Source organism: Balaenoptera ricei, chromosome 17, assembly GCF_028023285.1.
Source record: "Balaenoptera ricei isolate mBalRic1 chromosome 17, mBalRic1.hap2, whole genome shotgun sequence".
In the NCBI taxonomy this organism is placed as follows: domain Eukaryota; kingdom Metazoa; phylum Chordata; class Mammalia; order Artiodactyla; family Balaenopteridae; genus Balaenoptera; species Balaenoptera ricei.
Window position 1 is genome coordinate 36,631,831 of NC_082655.1, and position 22,043 is coordinate 36,653,873.

The 22,043-nt window shown below is 36.2% G+C and overlaps 1 protein-coding gene across 2 annotated transcripts in view; it reads right to left on the reverse strand.

Annotated features, from left to right (window-relative positions):
* The window catches only part of SPAG1 (sperm associated antigen 1), a 93,375-nt gene that overhangs the window by 34,068 nt on the left and 37,264 nt on the right, over positions 1 to 22,043 (reverse strand). For both annotated transcript variants that reach the window (XM_059901307.1, XM_059901306.1), the window contains one exon: positions 21,838 to 21,997. In XM_059901307.1, coding sequence (XP_059757290.1) covers positions 21,838 to 21,997 — 160 coding nt within the window. The remainder of the gene's footprint in view (positions 1 to 21,837; positions 21,998 to 22,043) is intronic.

The following is a 22,043-nucleotide window of genomic DNA, read 5'->3' on the forward strand; positions in this document are numbered from 1 at the left end:
AACATAATAAGTCATTAGGGAAATCCAAATCAAAACCATAAGGAGTTACCACTTTACACCCATTAGGATGGTTATACTCAAAGAGGCAAAACATAAGTGTTTGCAAGAATGTGGAGGAATTGGAATCCTTATATATTGCTGGTAAGAATATAAAATGGTGTAAACACTTTGGAAAACAGTCTTGCAGTTCCTCTAGAAGTTAAACATAGAGTTACCATATAACCCAGTATTCCACTCTTAAGTATATACCCCCCAAAGTTAAAAACATATGTACATACATAGACACAAACAAAAATACTTGTACATGAATGTTCACAAAAGCATTATTCATAATAGCCAAAAAGTGGAAACAACCCAAATGTCCATCAACTGATTAATGAAAAAAGAAAATGTGATATTATCAATGCAAGAATATTGTTTTTCCATAAAAAGGAGTGAGGTACTAAGACATTGGTCTTAGTAATATTTTTTTTGGATATGTCTCCTCAGACAAGGGAAACAAAAGTAAAAACAAACAAATGGGACTACATCAAACTAAAAAGCTTTTGCACAGCAAAGGAAACTATGAAAAAATGAAAAGGCCACCTACTGAATGGGAGAAGATATTTGTAAACAATATATCCGATGAGTTAGTATTCAAAATATCCAAACAACTCATATAACTCATAGCAAAAAAACCCAAACAACCCAGTTAAAAAATGGGCATAGGATCTGAATAAACATTTTTCCGAAAAAGACACACAGATGGCCAACAGGCACATGAAAAGATGCTCAAAATCGTTAATCATCAGAGATTAAAAAGACAATGAGCTATCACCTCACACCTTGCAGAATGGCTGTTATCAAAAAGACAACAAATAATAAGTGTTAGTGAGGACGTAGAGAAAGTGTAACCCTTGTACACTCTTGGTGGGAATGTGAATTGGTACAGCCAGTATGGAAAACAGTATGGAGATTCCTCAAAAAATTAAAAACAGAACTACCATAAAATCCAACAATTCCACTCCTGGGTATTTATCTGAAGAAAACAAAAACACTAATTAGAAAAGATATACAGACCTCTATGTTCATTGCAGCATTATTTACAATAGCCAAAATACGGAAGCAACCTAAGTGCCCACTAATAGATGAATGGATAAAGAAGATGTAGCATACATATATAAATAAATATACATAAAATATATAATAGAATATTACTCAGCCATAAAAAAGAATGAAATCTTGCCATTTGTGACAACAGGATAGATGTAGAGGGTATTATGCTTAGGGAAATAAGTCAGACAGAGAAAAACAAATACTGTATGATTTCACTTATATGTGGAATGTAAAAACGAAACAAATGAACAAACATAAAACAGAAACAGAGTCATAGATACAGAGAACAAACAGATGGTTGCTGGAGGGGAAGGGGCTGAGGGGAAGGGGCTGAGGGAAAGAGAGAAAAAGCTGAGGGAGATTAAGAAGTAAAAACTTGCACCTGCAAAAATAAATGAGTCACAGGTATGAAATGTACAGTATGGAGAATATAGTCAATAATTACGTAATATCTTCATATGGTGACAGATCATAGCTAGACTTACTGTGGTGATCATTTTGAAATGTATAGAAATACAAAATCACTAAGTTGTTTAGCAGGAACTAACATGTTGTCAGTCAATTATACTTCGAAACCAAATAAGCAAGCTCATAGAAAAAAAGATCAGATTTGTGGTTACCAGAGGTGGGGAATGAGGGGAGGGGGAAATGGATGAAGGCAGTCAAAAGGTACAAATTTCCAGTTATAAGATAAATAAGTACTAGGGATGTAATGTACAACATGATAAACATAATTAACACTTTTATGTATGAAAGTTGTTGAGAGAATAAATCCTAAGAGTTCTCATCATAAGGAAAAAAATTTTTTTTCTATTTTAAAAATGTTGCATCTATATGAGATGATGGATGCTTTCTAAACTTATTGTGATAATCATTTCATGATGTATGTGAGGAAAATCATGCTGTACGCCTTAAACTTTATACAGTGCTAATGTTAGTTATATATTAATAAAACTGGAAGAAAAAAAAAAGGGAACGAAGTACTGATACATACTTCAACACTTCAACATGGATAAACCTTGAAAACATTATGCTGAGTGAGAGAAGCCAGACACAAAAGGCCACATCTTGTATGATTCCATTTACATGAGATATTCAGAATAAGCAGAATAATCCGTAGAGACAGAAAGTGGATTAGTAGTTGACAGGGGAAAGGGAGATGGGAGTGACTGCTAATGGGAATGGGATTTCTTTTTGTGATGATAAAAATGTTCTGGAATTAGACAGTCGTGATGATTGTACAACCTTGTAAGTATACTAAAATCTACTGAATTTGTAAAGGATGAATTTTATGATATATGAATTATATCTCAAGTTTTTAAAAAGAATGCTTATTTTACCTTACCCTTGACAACAAAGAATACTTTTTTTTTTCCATCTTGGTCAATTTGATGGGAGAAAAAAAAAATCTATATTTAACTTTCATCTTTTTATTAGCAATACAAAAATGTATTGATCATTTAATTTCTTCATTAGTGATTTCTCTGTTCCTATGCTTTGTTCATTTTGGTACTAGGCTCTTTAACTTGGTCTTGTGGTTTTGTAAAAGCTCTTCATATCTAAGGTCATTAACCCTTTGCCATTTTACTAATTTGTCCTTTGCCTTTTATTTTTTTTATGGCATCTGTCTTATACAAGTTTTTAATTTTTACATAATCAAAATAATTCATCTTTCTCCTTATGATTTTGTCTGTTGTTTTAACTCTTTGAAATCCCCACCCTTCCACCCTCCTGATCCCACCAATTCTAGGACAAGAGAAATATTTACATTTTATTCTTCTGTTTGTCAATGACTGTTTAATTTTCTTATATTTCATTTTTAAGTGGAGAATAAGCAACAACACTACAAGGGAGTCTAGAGCCTTACTTTCCTCTGACGGCCACTTCTAAATATTCTCTACTAGGGAAGGAAACCACAAATAGGGAAGTTTCCGAGAAAGCCCATGAACTCAAATCCCAGATCCAATCAGCCTGGTGAGGACAGGTATTTCTTCATAGCAGTCCTCAAAAGGACAGGTGAAGAAAGCCTATCAATTGTCTTATCTCAATACTTGACACAGAGTAGGTGCTCAGTAACTGTCAGCTGTTAAATTAAACCCATTGGTGGGCTTCCCTGGTGGCGCAGTGATTGGGAGTCTGCCTGCTGATGCGGGGGACGCGTGTTCGAGCCCTGGTCTGGGAGGATCCCATGTGCCGCGGAGCGGCTGGGCCCGTGGGCCACAGCTACTGAGCCTGCGCGTCTGGAGCCTGCGCTCCGCAACAAGAGAGGCCGCGATAGTGAGAGGCCCGCGCACCGCGATGAGGAGTGGCCCCCGCTTGCCGCAACTAGCGAAAGCCCTCGCGCAGAAACGAAGACCCAACATAGCAATCAATCAATCAATCAATCTTTAAAAACAAAAAAAAACCAATTGGTTATGTTGTACCTTAGTCTGGATGAACTGGGCCTGGCCAACCCACGTGGAGCCCGCGGGGGAGCAGCATTATCAGCCGAGGATAGAACACACTAATTGCTGCAGTTTCCCATGGTCTTCAGGGCTCCCTGCATCATACCCCATAATGACTAAGAATTCTTTCTTGGAACGTGGTGGGAGGGGAACCACAGGCAAAGATTCCAGTTTGATAACCTCCCTCTGGGCTTTCACATTATTTTCCTAAAAGTGACTTGGATTTCTCCTGTCTTGTCCAAGGCTCCAGGACCTCTTTTTACATGTTATCTAACAATGGAACTTGTTAAAAATGAACATAATATAGTCCCATTGTTCTTACTTCATCTTAAAAGCACTACTTCTGGGCTTCCAGCCATTTAACCTACCTAATCTTGATTTGCTTCTGATAAAAGGGAACTAACTGGTCTTAAAATTTATATCCTTCTTAATCAAGACATTTTTGTTTTCTGAATCTTGTATACTTTTATATATTCCCTAATCTACAAAATAATTATGGGGGGGCGGGCATGAATGACAGGATCAGAAATGGTTCTCTTAAAGCTCTGCCTGCTTGGAAATCTGAATGGGAATATTGCTTCCCTATGAGACTTACCTTAGGGATAACCACCTAATTCAGAGAGAAACATATCAATCTGTTAAGTGATATTACACTACAGTAATCCTAACTCAGATTTTTAATCATGGAACCATATGTATTACTAATTTTTGATTAGCCCTTTGCTGTTTATCTCTATTTGTGAAGAGGGCATTTTAGTATGTTTATTGAGATGCAGTTGACACATAACATTGTTTAAGTTGTACAACATGGTGATTTGATACACATATATACTGCAGAATGATTACCACAATAAGGTTACTTAATACATCCGTCACAGAACTACTATTATTTTTGTATTAAAAATATTTAAGATCTACTCTCTTAGCACCTTTCAAGTATATAATACAGTATTGTTAACTATAGTCATCATGCTATACTGAATCCCCAGAACTTATTCATCTTATAACTGGAAGTTTATACCCTTTGACCAACTTCTCCCCAATACCTCCAACCCCTCAGCCCCTGGAAACCACCATTCTACACTCTATTATTATGAATTTGGCTTTTTTAATATTCCACACCGTAAGTGGGATCATACAGTATTTGTCTTTCTCTGTCTGACTTATTTCACTTAGTACAATACCCTCAAGTTCCCTCCATGTTGTCACAAATGGCAGGATTTTGTTCTTTATTATGGCTGAATAATATTCGTGTATGTGTGTGTGTGTTGTGTGTGTGTTTGTATCACACTTTCTTTACTTATTCATCCTTTGATGGACACTTAGATTGTTTCCATATCTTGGTTATTGGGAATAATGCTGCAATGAACAATGGATATCTCTTCAAGATAGTGATTTCATTTCTTTTGGACATATACCCAGAAGTGGGATGGCTGGATCATATGGTAGTTCTATTTTTTAAATTTTTGAGGAAACTCCATACTGTTTTCCATAGTGGTTATATTCCCACCAGTAGTGTACAAGAGTTCCCTTTTCTCCATATCCTTGCTGACACTTGTGATCTCTTGTCTTCTTGTTGATGGCCATTCAAATAGGTGTGAGGTGATATCTCATTGTGGTTTTGCTTTGCATTTCCCTGATGATTAGTGATGTTGAGCACCTTTTCATGTACCTGTTGGCCATATAAATGTCTTCTCTGGAAAAATGTCTATTGAGTTCCTCTGCCCATTCTTTAATCAAAAATGATCATATTAGTCATTAACCCACTTGTTTCTCAACATACGTTCAACCTCTGATAAGAGTTCTTAGTACAGCGTCAGCACAAGAGTGGATAAACACCAAATTATATCTGTTTCTTTGACAGTGTAGTCCGGTGATATTCAGCCTGGGTTTTATAGAACCTGTACTTCCTTAGTTGGTATCTAATAACCATGTTTAAGAGATAGACTTTGGAATCTCACAGATTTGGGGCCATATCCTAACCATATGACTTATAACCTGTGCAAATGTGGCAAATAACCTTTCTAAGCTTCTGTTTCCTAATCTATAAAAGTATGGATAATTATAGCTTCCTTAAGTATTAAGTGAAATAATTAAGTAAAGCACTTTCACAGTTCTTCAAGTGTGCTAATTGTTCAAAAAAAAAAAAAGTAATGAGAAGAGCAATTACTGTCAAGATGGAGTAAACATAATCCACCCTGTCTCTCACACTGAATACAACTAAAAACCTGGGACAGAATTCATGGAGCAGTTATATGAGGACACTGAAAAGTAAATGGTTAACAGGCTGATTGCGGAAAGGAACTAGAATTGGAAATACCCCCCAAACAGCGGTGAGTTTCTCATTTTTCTTTCCTCTGATATCTCCTAGCGTGGGTCAAAGTCAGTTTAAAACCCAAAACTGTGCACTGGGTCTGGAGAAAAAGAGCTTTAGGAGATCCCCTTTATTATTTACCTTAAGGAAAAAAAAAAAGATAGTTGGCCCCTATGGGGAAATTCCCTATTTCTGTTTGTTTGTTTGTTTGTCTTGTTTTTCCTTTCTCTCCAATCCCAGCTCCCAGGCAATCCTTCAGCAGCTGCAGTGGCAGTAGCAGCCAAGTAGACAGCTAAAACTTTGAGGGAGAGGAACTCTTATCTCTGGTCAGAGAAACTGTGGTTCCAAGGATATCCCCATTGCTTTTTTTTTCTCTTTCTGTCCTCTTGCTGCTCAGTACTGGAGGCACATAGTCATGGGAAGTGTACAGTAGAATTAAAGTGTGGCTTTCTAGCCACAGGAAGAGGAAGGAAAACCTCTGGGATCCAGAAAGAGTAGGGAAGAACCACAGAGAGGAAAGTGGAAAATTAAGAAAACAATTGCATAAAATTGTAACTGAAATGAGCTTACCCACCAGGTGATCCATATGCATAAATTTGACCTGAAACATCCTACCAAAAATTTTGAGAAGTGAATTCCGGGGGAAACCATTACCCAGGCCCCAGTTGGTCATGGGGTGGTGCACAAGTGGGACAGATCCAAATAGTGCTGCAAAGGTTTTGAAACTAAACTGACATTAGAACCATAGTCCAAGGAAGTCTGGTAGGAGAACTGTTACCCAAAACTAACCAGATTGATTAACTGCTTTAAAATAAAAGTTCCCCATCAGATTTAAACAAAACTGAAAATCACATATAATAATATTAAAAATTGCTAATATACAGTACAAAATTCCTTACAAGTGAAGAAGAAAGAAAATCTCAACATGTGGCAAAGAAAAAGGCAATTAAGTAATACTAAACCCTGGATAACCAGATGTTATGAATTCTCAAACGAAGACTTTAAAGTGGCAATACTAACCATGCTCCAAGAAATAAAGGCAAATACTCTTAAAATGAATAGAAAGATTAAAAAGTTTTGCTGAAAAATAGAAGATTTCAAAAAAACAAAGAACCAAATGGAAACATTACAATGGAAAAATACAATAACCAAGATAAAAAAATTCACCAAATGGCTGCAATAATACAATTGAGATGAGAGGAAAAGGTCAGTGAACTTGAATATATAGATCAAGAGAAATTTTTCAATCTTAACAAGAGAGGGGAAAAATAACTGGGGGGCGAAAAGAACAGAGGCTCAAAGTCTTGTAGGACAATACCAAATGGTCTAACAATTGTGTCATAATAGTCCCAGTAGGAAAGGAAAAATAGTGTTGTCCAGAAAAAAATTTGAAGAAATCAGGGCTGACAACTTCACGAATGTGGCAATGACATGAACTTATAGAGTCAAGAATCTCAGCATACCAGTACCAAAAGGATAAATTCAAAGAAATGCACATCAAGACATATCATAATCAAACTGCTAAAAAATAAAAACAAAGGAAAAAGTCTTGAAAGCATCCAGAGAAAAACAATGCATCAAATATAGGGGAACAACAATTTGAATAACAATGGATTTCTCATCAGAATCATGAAGGACAGAAGGCAGCAGGGCAAAATGTTTAAAACGCTGAAAGAAAGAACTGTCAAACCATAATTCTATATCTCACAAAAATATCCTTCAGAAATGAAGGTGAAATAAAGACATCCTCAGTGAAGGAAAACTAAGAGAATTCATCTCTAGCAGACATTCTTTAAAAGAAATGCTAAAGGAAATACTTCATATGTAAAGGAAATGATAGCAGGAAGAAACTTGTACCATTAGGAATGAAGGAAGAACAATAGAAATGATAAATGAGTAAATAAAATACTGTTTTATTCTCCTCTTAAATTCTTTAAAAAATGTAGAGAGGTTGAAAGCAGAAAGTATAACATTGTCTAATGGGATTTCCAATGAACGTAGATATAACACATATGATTACAACATAAAGACAGTGGATAAAGGGACTGATTTGGTGGTAAGATTTTTTTTTTTTTTTACATTCCACTGGAAGTGGTAAAATATTAATTCTAAGTAAAATGTGGAAAGTTAAGTATGTATATATAAATTCCTAGTGGGACCACTAAAAGAATGTACAAAGAAACACAGTAAAAAAACACAATCAATATATTAAAATGTAAAACTAAACAATATTTAAATAACCCAAAAGAAGGTATAAAAGAAAAAAAGTTGAACAAAAAACAGAGGGAAGAAACAGAAAAACAAATAATACAATGTTAGACCTACTACAAACATCAATACTTAATTAATTGTAACTGGTGTACATATACCAGTTATAAGACAAGAGTTAGTAAGATTAAAAACAAGACCCAACTATTTACTGTCTAATAGAAAACCACCTTAATTATATAGGTAGGTTAAAGTAAAAGCCTAGGAAAATATATACTGTAAAAATATTAATCCAAAGAGAGCTGAAATAGCTATATTACTGTCAGACAAAGCAGACTTAAAAGCAAGTAAAATTACCAAAGATAGAGAAACATTATGTAATGATAAAAGGATCAACTGACCAACAAGTCACAGAAATCCTAAACGTGAATATTTCTAACAACAGAGCCTCAAGACACATGAAGCAAAAACTGGTAGAACTAAAAAGAGAAATGGACAAATCCACAACTGTAGACAACAATACTCCTCAATAAGGAATATAAAAGTAAGGAATATAACAAGCAAACAAAATCAGCAAGGATAAAGAACTAAGCAGCACCATCAACCAACTTAATTGACATTTATAAAACACTCCACCAAAAAATAGCAGAATAACATTCTTTTCAAGTGCACATGGAATATTCATCAAGAAATAATATATCCTATGTCATAAAAAAAAGCCTCAACAAATTTGAAAGTAATAATGTAACACAAAGTGTATTCTCTGACCTTAACGGAGGTAAATTTTATGTTTTTTTATTTTTATTTTTTTTATTTCCATTCTTTTAAAAATTTTTTTATTAAAAAAAAAATTTTAACATCTTTATTGGAGTATAACTGCTTTACAATGGTGTGTTAGTTTCTACTGTATAACACGGAGGTAAACTTTAAATCAATAACAGAAAGATTACTGATGTCTCAAAAATTTGGAAACTAAATATGCCATATGGGTCAAAGAGGGAGCCTTGAAGGAAATTAGAAAATATTTCCAATTGAATGACAATGAGAATACAACATATCAAAATGTATGGGATGCAGCTAATGCCACACTTAGAAGAAAGCATAGCGTCAAATGCTTATGTTAGGGAAAAAAGTTTCAAATCAACATTCTAAGCTTCAATTTGAGAAACTATCTTAGAGAAAGAGGAGAAAATAAACCCATAACAAACAAAAAGAAGGAAATGATAAAGAGCAGAAATCAATGAAACTGAAAAAGATAAAAAAGCAGAGAAGGGAGGAGACCTTCAAGATGGCAAAAGAGTAAGACGTAGAGATCACCTTCCTCCCCACAAATACATCAGAAATACATCTACATGTGGAACAACTCCTACAGAACAACTACTGAACACTGGCAGAAGACCTCAGACCTCCCAAAAGGCAAGGGACTCCCCCACGTACCTGGGTAGGGCAAAAGAAAAAAGAAAAAACAGAGACAAAAAATAGGGATGCGACCGGCACCAGTGGGAGGGAGCTGTGAAGGAAGAAAAGTTCCACACACTAGGAAGCCCCTTTGTTGGCAGAGACTGCGGGTGGTGGAGAGGGGGAGCTTCGGAGCCACGGAGGAGAGTGCAGCAACGGGTGCGGAGGGCAAAGGGGAGAGATTCCCGCACATAGGATCAGTGCCGACCAGCATTCACCAGCCTGACAGGCTTGTCTGCTCACCCACCGGGACAGGTGGGGGCTGGGAGCTGAGGCTCGGGCTTTGGAGGTCGGATCCCAGGGAGGGGACTGGGGTTGGCTGCGTGAACACAGCCTGAAGGGGGCTAGTGCCCCACAACTAGCCGGGAGGGAGTCTGGGGGGAAAAGTCTGGAGCTGCCGAAGAGGCAAGAGACTTTTTCTTGCCTTGTTGTTTCACGATGCACAAGGAGAGGTGATTCAGAGTACCGCCAAAACAAGCTCCAGAGATGGGCATGAGCTGCGGCTATCAGCGCGGACCCCAGAGACAGGCATGAGACGCTAAGGCTGCTGCTGCAGCCACCAAGAAGCCTGTGTGCAAACACAGGTCACTATCCACACCTCCCCTCCCAGGAGCCTGTGCAGTCCACCACTGCCAGGGTCCCGTGATCCAGGGACAACTTCCCCAGGGGAACACACAGCATGACTCAGGCTGTTGCAACGTCATGCCGGCCTCTGCCGCTGCAGGCTCGCCCCGCATTCCGTACCCCTCCATTCCCCTGGCCTGAGTGAGCCAGAGCCCCCTAATCAGCTGCTCCTTTAACCCCATCCTGTCTGAGCGAAGAACAGGTGCCCTCAGGCGACCTACATGGAGAGGCAGAGCCAAATCCAAAGCTGAACCCTTGGAGCTGTGCGAACAAAGAAGAGAAAGGGAAATCTCTCCCAGCAGCCTCAGGAGCAGCGGATTAAATCTGCACAATCAACTTGATGTACCCTGCATCTGTGGAATACCTGAATAGACAACAAATCATCCCAAACTGAGGCAGTGGACTTTGGGAGCAACAATATATATATACTTTTCGTTTTTCTCTTTTTGTGAGTTTGTATGTGTATGCTTCTGTGTGTAATTTTGTCTGTACAGCTTTGCTTTTACCATTTGTCCTAGGGTTCTGACTGCCCTTTTTTTTTTTTTTTTTTAACTATGGGTTTTAGCGCTTCTTATCATTCGTGGATTTGTTTTCTGGTTTGGTTGCTCTCTTCTTTCTTTCTTTGCCTCTTTTTTTTCTTTTTTTACTTTTTAATTGTTTTTTATTTTTAATAATTATTTTTTATTTTAACAACTTTATTTTATTTTACTTTATTTTATTTTATTTTTTTCTTTCCTTTATTCTCCCTTTTATCCTGAGCCGTGTGGATGACAAGATCTTGGTGCTCTGGCCGTGTGTCAGGCCTGTGCCTCTGAGGTGGGAGAGCTGAGTTCAGGACATTGGTCCACCAGAGACCTCCCAGCTCCATGTAATATCAAACAGCAAAAATCACCCAGAGATCTCCATCTCAGCGCCAAGACCCAGCTCCACTCAACGACCAGCAAACTCCAGTGCTGTACACCCTATGCCAAGATGGAACACAACCGCACCCACTAGCAGAAAGGCTGCCTAAAATCATAATGTCACAGACACCCTAAAACACACCACCAGATGTGGAGCTGCCCACTAGAAAGACAAGATCCAGCCTCATCCACCAGAACACAGGCACCAGTCCCCTCCACCAGGAAGCCTACAGAACCCACTGAACCAACCTTAGCCACTGAGGGCAGACACCAAAAACAACGGGAATTACGAACCGGCAGCCTGTGAAAAGGAGACCTCAAACACAGTAAGTTAAGCAAAATGAGAAGACAGAGAAACACACAGCAGATGAAGGAGCGAGGTAAAAACCCACCAGACCAAACAAAAGAAGAAGAAATAGGCAGTCTACCTGAAAAAGAATTCAGAGTATTGATACTAAAGATGATCCAAAATATTGGAAATAGAATGGAGAAAATACAAGAAACGTTTAACAAGGACCCAGAAGAACTAAAGAGCAAACAAACAATGATGAACAACACAATAAATGAAATTAAAAATTCTCTAGAAGGAATCAATAGCAGAACAACGGAGGCAGAAGAATGGATAAGTTACATGGAAGATAAAAGAGTGGAAATAACTACTTCAGAGCAGAATAAAGAAAAAAGAATGAAAAGAATTAAGGACAGTCTCAGAGACCTCTGGGACAACATTAAACACACCAACAATCGAATTATAGGGGTCCCAGAAGAACAAGAGAAAAAGAAAACGACTGAGAAAATCTTTGAAGAGATTATAGTTGAAAACTTCCCTAACATGGGAAAGGAAAAGTTAATCAAGTCCAGGGAGTGCAGAGAATCCCATACAGACTAAATCCAAGGAGAAACACGCCAGGACACATATTAATCAAACTATCAAAAATTAAATACAAAGGAAAAATATTAAAAGCAAAAAATAACATACAAGGAAATCCCCATAAGGTTAACCGCTGATCTTTCAGCAGAAACTCTGCAAGCCAGAAGGGAGTGGCAGGACATATTTAAAGTGATGAAAGGGAAAAACCTACAGTCAAGATTACTCTACCCAGCAAGGATCTCATTCAGATTTAATGGAGAAATTAAAATCTTTGCAGACAAACAAAAGCTAAGAGAATTCAGCACCACCAAACCAGCTTTACAACAAATGCTCAAGGAACTTCTCTAGGCAGGAAACACAGGAGAAAGGAAAGACCTACAATAACAAACACACAAATTCAGAAAATGGTAATAGGAACATACATATCGATAATTACCTTAAATGTAAATGGATTAAGTGCTCCAACCAAAAGACATAGACTGGCTGAATGCATACAAAAACAAGACCTGTACATATGTTGTCTACAAGAGACCCACTTCAGACCTAGGGACACATACAGACTGAAAGGGGATGGAAAAAGATATTCCATGCAAATGGAAATCAAAAGTAAGCTGGAGTAGCAATTCTCATATCAGACAAAATAGACTTTAAAATAAAGACTATTACCAGAGACAAAGAAGGACACTACATAATGATCAAGGGCTCAAGCCAAGAAGAAGATATAACAATTATAAATATTTATGCACCCAACATAGGAGCACCTCAATACATAAGGCAAATGCTAACAGCCATAAAAGGGGAAACTGACAGTAAGACAATCATAGTAGGGGACTTTATCACCCCTCTTTCACCAATGGACAGATCATCCAAAATGAAACTAAATAAAGAAACACTAGCTTTAAATGATACATTAAACAAGGTGGACTTAATTGATATTATAGGACATTCCATCCAAAAACAACAGAATACGCTTTCTTCTCAAGTGCTCATGGAACATTCTCCAGGATAGATCATATCTTGGGTCACAAATCAAGCCTTGGTAAATTTAAGAAAATTGAAATCGTATCAAATATCTTTTCTGACCACAACGCTATGAGACTAGATATCAATTACAGGAAAAAATCTGTAACAAATACAAACACATGGGGGCTAAACAATACACTACTTAATACCCAAGAGATCACTGAAGAAATCAAAGAGGAAATCAAAAAATACCTAGACACAAATGACAATGAAAACACGACAAAACTAAACCTATGGGATGCAGCAAAATCAGTACTAAGAGGGAAGTTTATAGCAATACAATACTACCTTAAGAAACAAGGAACATCTCAAATGAACCTAACTTTACAACTAAAGCGATTAGAGGAAGAACATAAAAACCCCAAAGTTAGCAGAAAGAAAGAAATCATAAAGATCAGATCAGAAATAAATGAAAAAGAAATGAAGGAAACTATAGCAAAGATCAATAAAACCAGAAGCTGGTTCTTTGAGAAGATAAACAAAATTGATAAACCATTAGCCAGACTCATCTAGAAAAAAAGGTAGAAGACTCAAATCAATAGAATTAGAAATGAAAAAGGAGAAGTAACCACTGACACTGCAGAAATACAAAGGATCATGAGAGATTATTACAGCAACTATATGCCAATAAAATGGACAACCTGGAAAAACTGGACAAATTCTTACAAAAGCACAACCTTCTGAGACTGAACCAGGAAGAGATAGAAAATAAAAACAGACCAATCACAAGCACTGAAATTGAAACTGTGATTAAAAATCTTCCAACAAACAAAAGCCCAGGACCACATGGCTTCACAGGAAAATTCTACAAAACATTTAGAGAAGAGCTAACACCTATCCTTCTCAAACTCTTCCAAAATATAGCAGAGGGAGGAACACTCCCCAACTCATTCTATGAAGCCACCATCACCCAGATACCAAAACCAGACAAAGATGTCACAAAGAAAGAAAACTACAGGCCAATATCACTGATGAACATAGATGCAAAAATCCTCAACAAAATACTAGCAAACAGAATCCAACAGCACATTAAAAGGATTGTACACCACGATCAAGTGGGGTTATCCCAGGAATGCAAGGATTCTTCTATATACGCAAATCAATCAATGTGATACACCATATTAACAAATTGAAGGAGAAAAACCATGTGATCATCTCAATAGATGCAGAAAAAGCTTTCGACAAAATTCAACACGCATTTATGATAAAAATCCTCCAGAAAGTAGGCATAGAGGGAACTTATCTCAACATAATAAAGGCCATACATGACAAACCCAGAGCCAACGTCGTCCTCGATAGTGAAAAACTGAAACCGTTTCCACTAAGATCAGGAACAAGACAAGGTTGCCCACTCTCACCACTATTATTCAACATAGTTTTGGAAGTTTTAACCACGGCAATCAGAGAAGAAAAAGAAATTAAAGGAATACAAATTGGAAAAGAAGAAGTAAAGCTGTCACTGTTTGCAGATGACATGATACTATCCATAGAGAATCCTAAAGATGCTACCAGAAAACTGCTAGAGCTAATCGATGAATTTGGTAAAGTAGCAGGATACAAAATTAATGCACAGAAATCTCTTGCATTCCTATACACTAATGATGAAAAATCTGAAAGAGAAATTAAGGAAACACTCCCATTTGCCATGGAAACAAGAGAATAAAATACCTAGGAATAAACCTACTTAAGGAGACAAAAGACCTGTATGCAGAAAACTATAAGACACTGATGAAAGAGATTAAAGATGATACAAATATATGGAGAGATATACCATGTTCTTGGATTGGAAGAATCAACATTGTGAAAATGACTATACTACCAAAGCAATCTACAGATTCAATGCAATCCCTATCAAACTACCACTGGCATTTTTCAGAGAAACAGAACAAAAAATTGCACAATTTGTATGGAAACACAAAAGACCCCAAATAGCCAAAGCAATTTTGAGAAAGAAAAACGGAGCTGGAGGAATCAGGCTCCTGGACTTCAGACTATACTACAAAGCTACAGTAATCAAGACAGTATGGTACTGACACAAAAACAGAAATATAGATCAATGGAACAGGATAGAAAGCCCAGAGATAAACCCACGCACATATGGTCACCTTATCTTTCATAACGGAGGAAGAATATACAAAGGAGAAAAGATAGCCTCTTCAATAAGTGGTGCTGGGAAACTGGACAGCTACATGTAAAAAAAAAAATGAAATTAGAACACTCCCTAACACCATACACAAAAATAAACTCAAAATGGATTAAAGACCTAAATGTAAGGCCAGACACTATAAAACTCTTAGAGGAAAACACAGGCAGAACACTCTATGACATAAATCACAGCAAGATCCTTTTTGACCCACCTCCTAGAGAAATGGAAATAAAAACAAAAATAAACAGATGGGGCCTAATGAAAATTAAAAGCTTTTGCACAGCAAAGGAAAACATAAACAAGAGGAAAAGACAACCCTCAGAATGGGAGAAAATATTTGCAAATGAAGCAACTGACAAAGGATTAATCTCCAAAATTTACAAGCAGCTCATGCAGCTCAATATCAAAAAAACAAACAACCCAATCCAAAAATGGGCAGAAGACCTAGATAGACATTTCTCCAAAGAAGATATACAGATTTCCAACAAACACATGAAAGAATGCTCAATATTACTAATCATTAGAGAAATGCAAATCAAAACTACAATGAGGTATTGTATCACCTCACACCGGTCAGAATAGCCATCATTGAAAAATCTACAAACAATAAATGCTGGAGAGGGTGTGGAGAAAAGGGAACCCTCTTGCACTGTTGGTGGGAATGTAAATTGATACAGCCACTATGGAGAACAGTATGGAGGTTCCTTAAAAAACTAAAAATAGAACTACCATACGACCCAGCAATCCCACTACCGGGCATATACCCTAAGAAAACCGTAATTCAAAAAGAGTCATGTATGACAATGTTCATTGCAGCTCTATTTACAATAGCCAGGACATGGAAGCAACCTAAGTGTCCATCGACAGATGAATGGATAAAGAAGATGTGGCACATATATACAATGGAATATTACTCAGTCATAAAAAGAAACAAAATTGAGTTATTTGTAGTGAGGTGGATGGACCTAGAGTCTGTCATATAGAGTGAAGTAAGTCAGAAAGAGAAAAACAAATACCGTATGCTAACACAAATATATGGAATCTAAAAAAAAAAAATGGTTATTAAGAACCTAGTGGCAGGACAGGAATAAAGACGCAGCCCTACTAGAGAATGGATTTGAAGACATGGGGGTGGGGGAAGGGTAAGCTGGGACAAAGTGAGAGAGTGGCATGGACATATATATACACTACCAAATATAAAATCGATAACTAGTGGGAAGCAGCTGCATAGCACAGGGAGATCAACTTGGTGCTTTGTGACCACCTAGAGGGGTGGGCTAGGGAGGGTGGGAGGGAGACGTAAGAGGGAAGAGATATGCAGATATATGTATATGTATAGCTGATTCACTGTGTTATAAAGCAGAAACTAACACACCATTGTAAAGCAATTATACTCCATAAAGATGTTAAAAAAAAAAAAAGCAGAGAAAATTCAATGAAACATTTGAAAAAATCAATAACATTGATAAACCTCAAACCAGAATGACAAACAAAAAAGAGAGAAAACACAAATCGCCACTATCAGGAAGAGAGGATATCACTACAGATCAATCAGACATTAAAGCTATAATAAGGGAGTACTATGAACTGTGCTTATAAATTCAACAATCTGGATGAAATGGACCAATTTCTTAAAACTACTAAACTCAGGATTCACCCAAGAAAAAAACAGATAACCTAAACCGTTGTATGTCTATTAAAGAAATTAAATTTGTAATTTTAAATCTTTCACAAAAGAACCTCCAGGCCCAGATGATTTCACTGGCAAATTCTACCAAATTTTTAAAGAAGTAATATCAATTCCACACAATCTCTTCCAGAAAATAGAAGTGGTGGAAGCACATCCCAGCTCCCAACTTTTCTGACGTTGCCATTACCCTGATACCAAAACCAGACATGTACAGTACAAAAAAAAAAGAAAAATTATAGTCCAATTTCTCTCATGAATATAGACGCAAAAATCCTCAACAAGATAATAACAGACAAAATCCAGTAATATATGAAAAGAATAATACATGATGATCGATGGGGTTTATCCCAAGAATTCAAGGCTAGCTCAACTTTTGAAAATCAATCAACATAATCCAATATACTAACAGATTACAGAAGAAAAACCACATGATCAAATCAATTGCTGCAGAAAAAGTATTTGAAAAGTTCACATCAATTTGAGATAAAAAGTCGCAGTCATGTAGAAATAGAAAGTTACTTCCTTAATTTGATGAAGCCCATCTCTCAAAAACCCACAGTTAACAGAAAACTTAATGATGGAAGATTGAATGCTTGCCCTCTAAGATTAAGAACAAAGCTCATGGATGTTCACTCTCACCATTTTTATTCAACACCGTAGCCCTTAGCCAGTGCAATAAAGTAAGAAAGAGAAAGAAAAGAGGTATAGATTGGAAATTAAAGAAATAAAACTGTTCTTATCTGCAGACCATGTAATTGTCTATGAAAAAAATTCCAAGGAGTCTACAAAAAGCATCCTGGAACTTATCAGTGAGTTAGCAAGACTGCAAGATACAAGGTCAACATATTTTTTTAAAATAAATGATATTTTTATATTCTAGCAATGAACAATTCAATTTTCAATTTTCTGAAATTAAAAAAACATTCTTTACAATAGCTCCAAAAAATTTAAATACTTAAGTATAAATTTGTCAAAGTATGTGCAGTATCTGTGTGCTGAAAACTTAAAAAACACTAATGAAATAAATCAAAGAAGACCTAAATAAGTGGAGAGATATACCATGTTCATGGACTGGAAAAATCCATATAGTTACAATGTCATTTCTTCCCTAAATTGATCTATAAATTCAATGCAGTTCCAATCAAAAAGAACTGATTTAACTACCTCATATTTGCTGTCCAATTATACTCTACTATATACTATAGTGATATACAGTGGGAAATTCCTTGTGTTTTGCAGGGAGTAGAAATATAGATTTTAGTAATATAACAAACAGGCTTGTGGTAAAATAGTCATCAAATGTATGTGACTGTTAAGTGATTTTATGTAATAAAGGAATATACCTGAATATTAAGAGAAATAGGAGAAATGCAGCCTGTGAAAAATAAAATATAATTGAAAAAACCCTGATTTTAAAACTATGTGAAAGGCAAAGGAACTAGAATAGCCAAACTATTTTGAAAAAGAAAAATTAAGCTTTAGGAATCACACTACCTGATTTTAAGACTTACTGTAAAACTACAGCACTCAAGACAGTGTGGTATTGACAAAGGGACAGACACATAGATCAGTGGAAAAGAACTGAACCCAGAGTTAGATTCTATTGGCTACACAAATATGGCCAATTGATTTTTTCTTACAAAGGTGCAAAGGCAGTTCAAAGGAATAAGGATAGTTTTCATCAAATGGTTTTGGAACAATTGGACATCCATATGCAAAAAAGTGAAACTCAATCTAATCCTCACACTTCATAGAAAAATTAACTCAGTATGGCTAAGTGAAATAAGTCAGACAGAGAAAGATAAACACCATATGATCTCATTTATATGTGGAATCTAAAAAGAAAAACCAAACTGAGCTCATAGAGAACAGATTGATAGTTGCCAGAGGTGTATCTGTGTGTGTGTGTTTCTGTGTGTGTGTGTGTACATGTGCACACGTGTGCAATGGGTGAAGGGAGTCAAAAGGCACAAACTTCCAGTTATAAAATAAGTAAGTCATGGGGATGTAATGTACAGCATAGTGACTAGAGTTAATAATACTCTATTATATATTTGAAAGTTTCTAAAAGAGATCCTAAAGGTTCTCATCACAAGAAAAAAATTTTTGTAACTGTGTATGGTGATGGTTGTTAACTAGACTTATTGTGGCGATTACTTCACAATATATACGACTATTGAATCATGTTGTACCCATGAAACTAATAGAATGTTATATGTCAATTATATCTCAATAAAAAAATTAACTCAGAATGGTATATAAGTGTAAAACATAAAACTATGGAACTTTTAAAGGAAAACATAGGAGAAAATCCTCATGATTTTAGCTTAGTCAAAGCATTAAGATATGACACCAAATCACCAGTCCATTAAAAAATTTTGATAAACTGGACTCTAACCAAACTAACACCCTTTTTTTTCTGTGAAAGACACTGATAAAAGAATGAGAAAAAAAAAGCTACAAATAGGGAAAAAATATTTGCAGATCTCATATCTAACAAAGGACTTGTATCAAAAATATAAAAAGAACTCTCAAAATTCAACAGTAAGAAAGCAACAACCCAACTTTAAAAACTGGTGGAATAATTTCAACAGATACTTTACCAGAAGTGATATAGACATGGCAAATAAGCACATGAAAAAATGTTCAACATCACTAGCCATTAGTAAAATGCAAATTAAAACCACAGTGAGAAACCACTATACACCTAATAAAATGGCTAAAAAAATATTTTAAATAAAATACCAAATGCTGGCAAGAATGTGAAGCAGCTAGAACTCTCACGTGTTGCTAATGGGAATGAAAAATGGTACCGCCATTCTGGAAAAACAGTCTGGAGATTTTTTATAAAGTTAAACATACACTTGCCATATGACCCAGCAGTCCCACTCTTGGTATTTACCCCAGAGAAATGAAAACGTATGTTCACCCAAAAACCTGTGCATGAATATTAATAGCAGCTCTATTCATAAATACCAAATACTGGAAAAAACCCAAATGTCCTTGAACAAATGAAAGGATAAACAAGCTGCAGTATATCCATATAATGGTGTATTACTCAGTAATAAAAAAGAATAAATCAAAGATACATGCAACTACATGAATGAATCTCAGTGACATTATGCTAAGTGAAGGAAGCTAGTCTCAAAAGGTTATATACTCTCTGATTCCATTTATATGACATTCTGGAAAAGGTGAAACTACAGGAACAGAGAATAGATCAATGGCTACCAAGGCTTGGGGTGAGGGAAGGGTTTGGCTAAAAGGAGGTGTTCTTTTTTGCTTTCCTTTTAGCCAACAATTTGTGATAAAATTGTTCTGGATCCTGACGGTGGTGGTTGTTACATGAAATTATACACGTGTTAGAACTGTATACCAAAAAGTCCATTTTTACTATATGTAAATTTTAAAAAATAATTTAAAAATAGTAGCAATTGATACAGTTTATATTATATCTTGTTCCAGATAAGATTTTAAATGATTTCCTTTAATTGTAAGATGCTTGGCTAATTATCTGAAGCTAAATATAAACATAAGAAAAACATTTGCTCCCAGAACTTGCTTAAAGGTGAGCCTCAATCGGGACTTCCCTAGGTGGCGCAGTGGTTAAGAATCCGCCTGCCAATGCAGGGGACCCGGGTTCAATCCCTGGTCCGGGAAGATCCCATATGCCGTGGAGCAGCTAAGCCCGTGCACTGCAACTACTGAGCCTGCACTCTGGAGCCCACGAGCCACAATTACTGAGCCCACGTGCCACAGCTACTGAAGCCCACGTGCCTAGAGCCCATGCCTGGCAACAAGAGAAGCCGACGCAATGAGAAGCCCACGCACCGCAACAAAGAGGAGCCCCCGCTTGCCGCAACTAAAGAAAGCCCGTTGCCGCAGCAACGAAGACCCAACACAGCCAAAAATAAATAAATAAATAAATAAATTGAAGATAAAAAAGGTGAGCCTCAATCCTTGAAAAGCTGCTTACCTTAAATTCTCCTTTTTATCCCTTTGATGCTCTCACTTTCTTTTCCATCTTTCTTGGGTGCTCTACTCTGCCTCCTCATCTCTCTCCCCCTTCCTTTCTGTGCTTTTGTCTTTATCCTAGCTTAACTGATCATATTTTAAGCTGATGTATATATTTTACACTATGTATTTTGCCACGAAAAAATAAAAACTTATACTCCTTGTTCTTTCTTTAAAGTTGAATGACTTGAACATTTTATATTTCTCTAAATTAAAATATTCTGTCAAATTACTTAAAGTTGATTTTTACCAGTGAATGATTTTCAAAGCTGACATTTCCCCCTCAGCTGCTCAGGGGCTCTCAACAAAAAAGAAAAACTTTTCCCCCCTGGTCAAATGAAAAGGCAGATTTTTTTCCCCTTAAAGTTGATGTAATTTTCATTGTCTTATATTATGAAGATTAAACTTTATATAGTCTAGATTCTTTTTTTTTAAATTACATCAAAAGTGAAATTGCATATTTTTTAAAAATTTATTTGAGAGGCACGCATAGCTACAGGGCATTCCAACAGTGCATTAATGTTTAGGCAAACAACCCCTTTGAAGCCAACATATTTGTTTGACCAAGTAGCTATATATAAAACAATCATCTAAGAGATGGACATAAGGTTAACTTGCAAATGGTTGGTGTCACAAAGGCAGCCATTTGTGTTTAAAGGTGATAATCAGGAATTAAATTGAGCACTAGAAAAGATGTCAGATTATGAAGAAAAATGGGTTTGGGAGATTGTATTAAGAAAAAGATTTTAACCAGACTTATCGTGGTGATAATTTCACAATATATACAAATACTGAATCATTATGTTGTACACCTGAAACTAACATAATGTTATAAGTCAATTATACCGCAATAAGAAAAGAAAAGAAAAAGAAATGAGCTGTATTAAGAAAAAGATGAAGGAAAAACCTGCTTGTGGACTTACAAGGTAAAGGCTAGAAAAATTTGGTAGACTAAGAATTTCTGTACAAATAGAAAATTTGAGCCAGCTCATCATATAAGAAGATAGGGGTTTTTTTTTGCATAAACCAAAGAGAAAAGATGTCTTACTCTTATCTCCAATGCCATCTTCATGTTTTCTTCCACTGTCCTTTTCATTTTCATCTTCTGAGTTTTCTACTTCCTGAATAACCATCCTTTTCCCTTTGGTTTGAGTCTCAGATGCAGGTTCAGAATTTTTCAGATCTCTTTCAACCTCTAACAAGGTTTTCTGAAACATAATCGCCACATTAAAGAAAAATTTTTCCTTTAGTTAA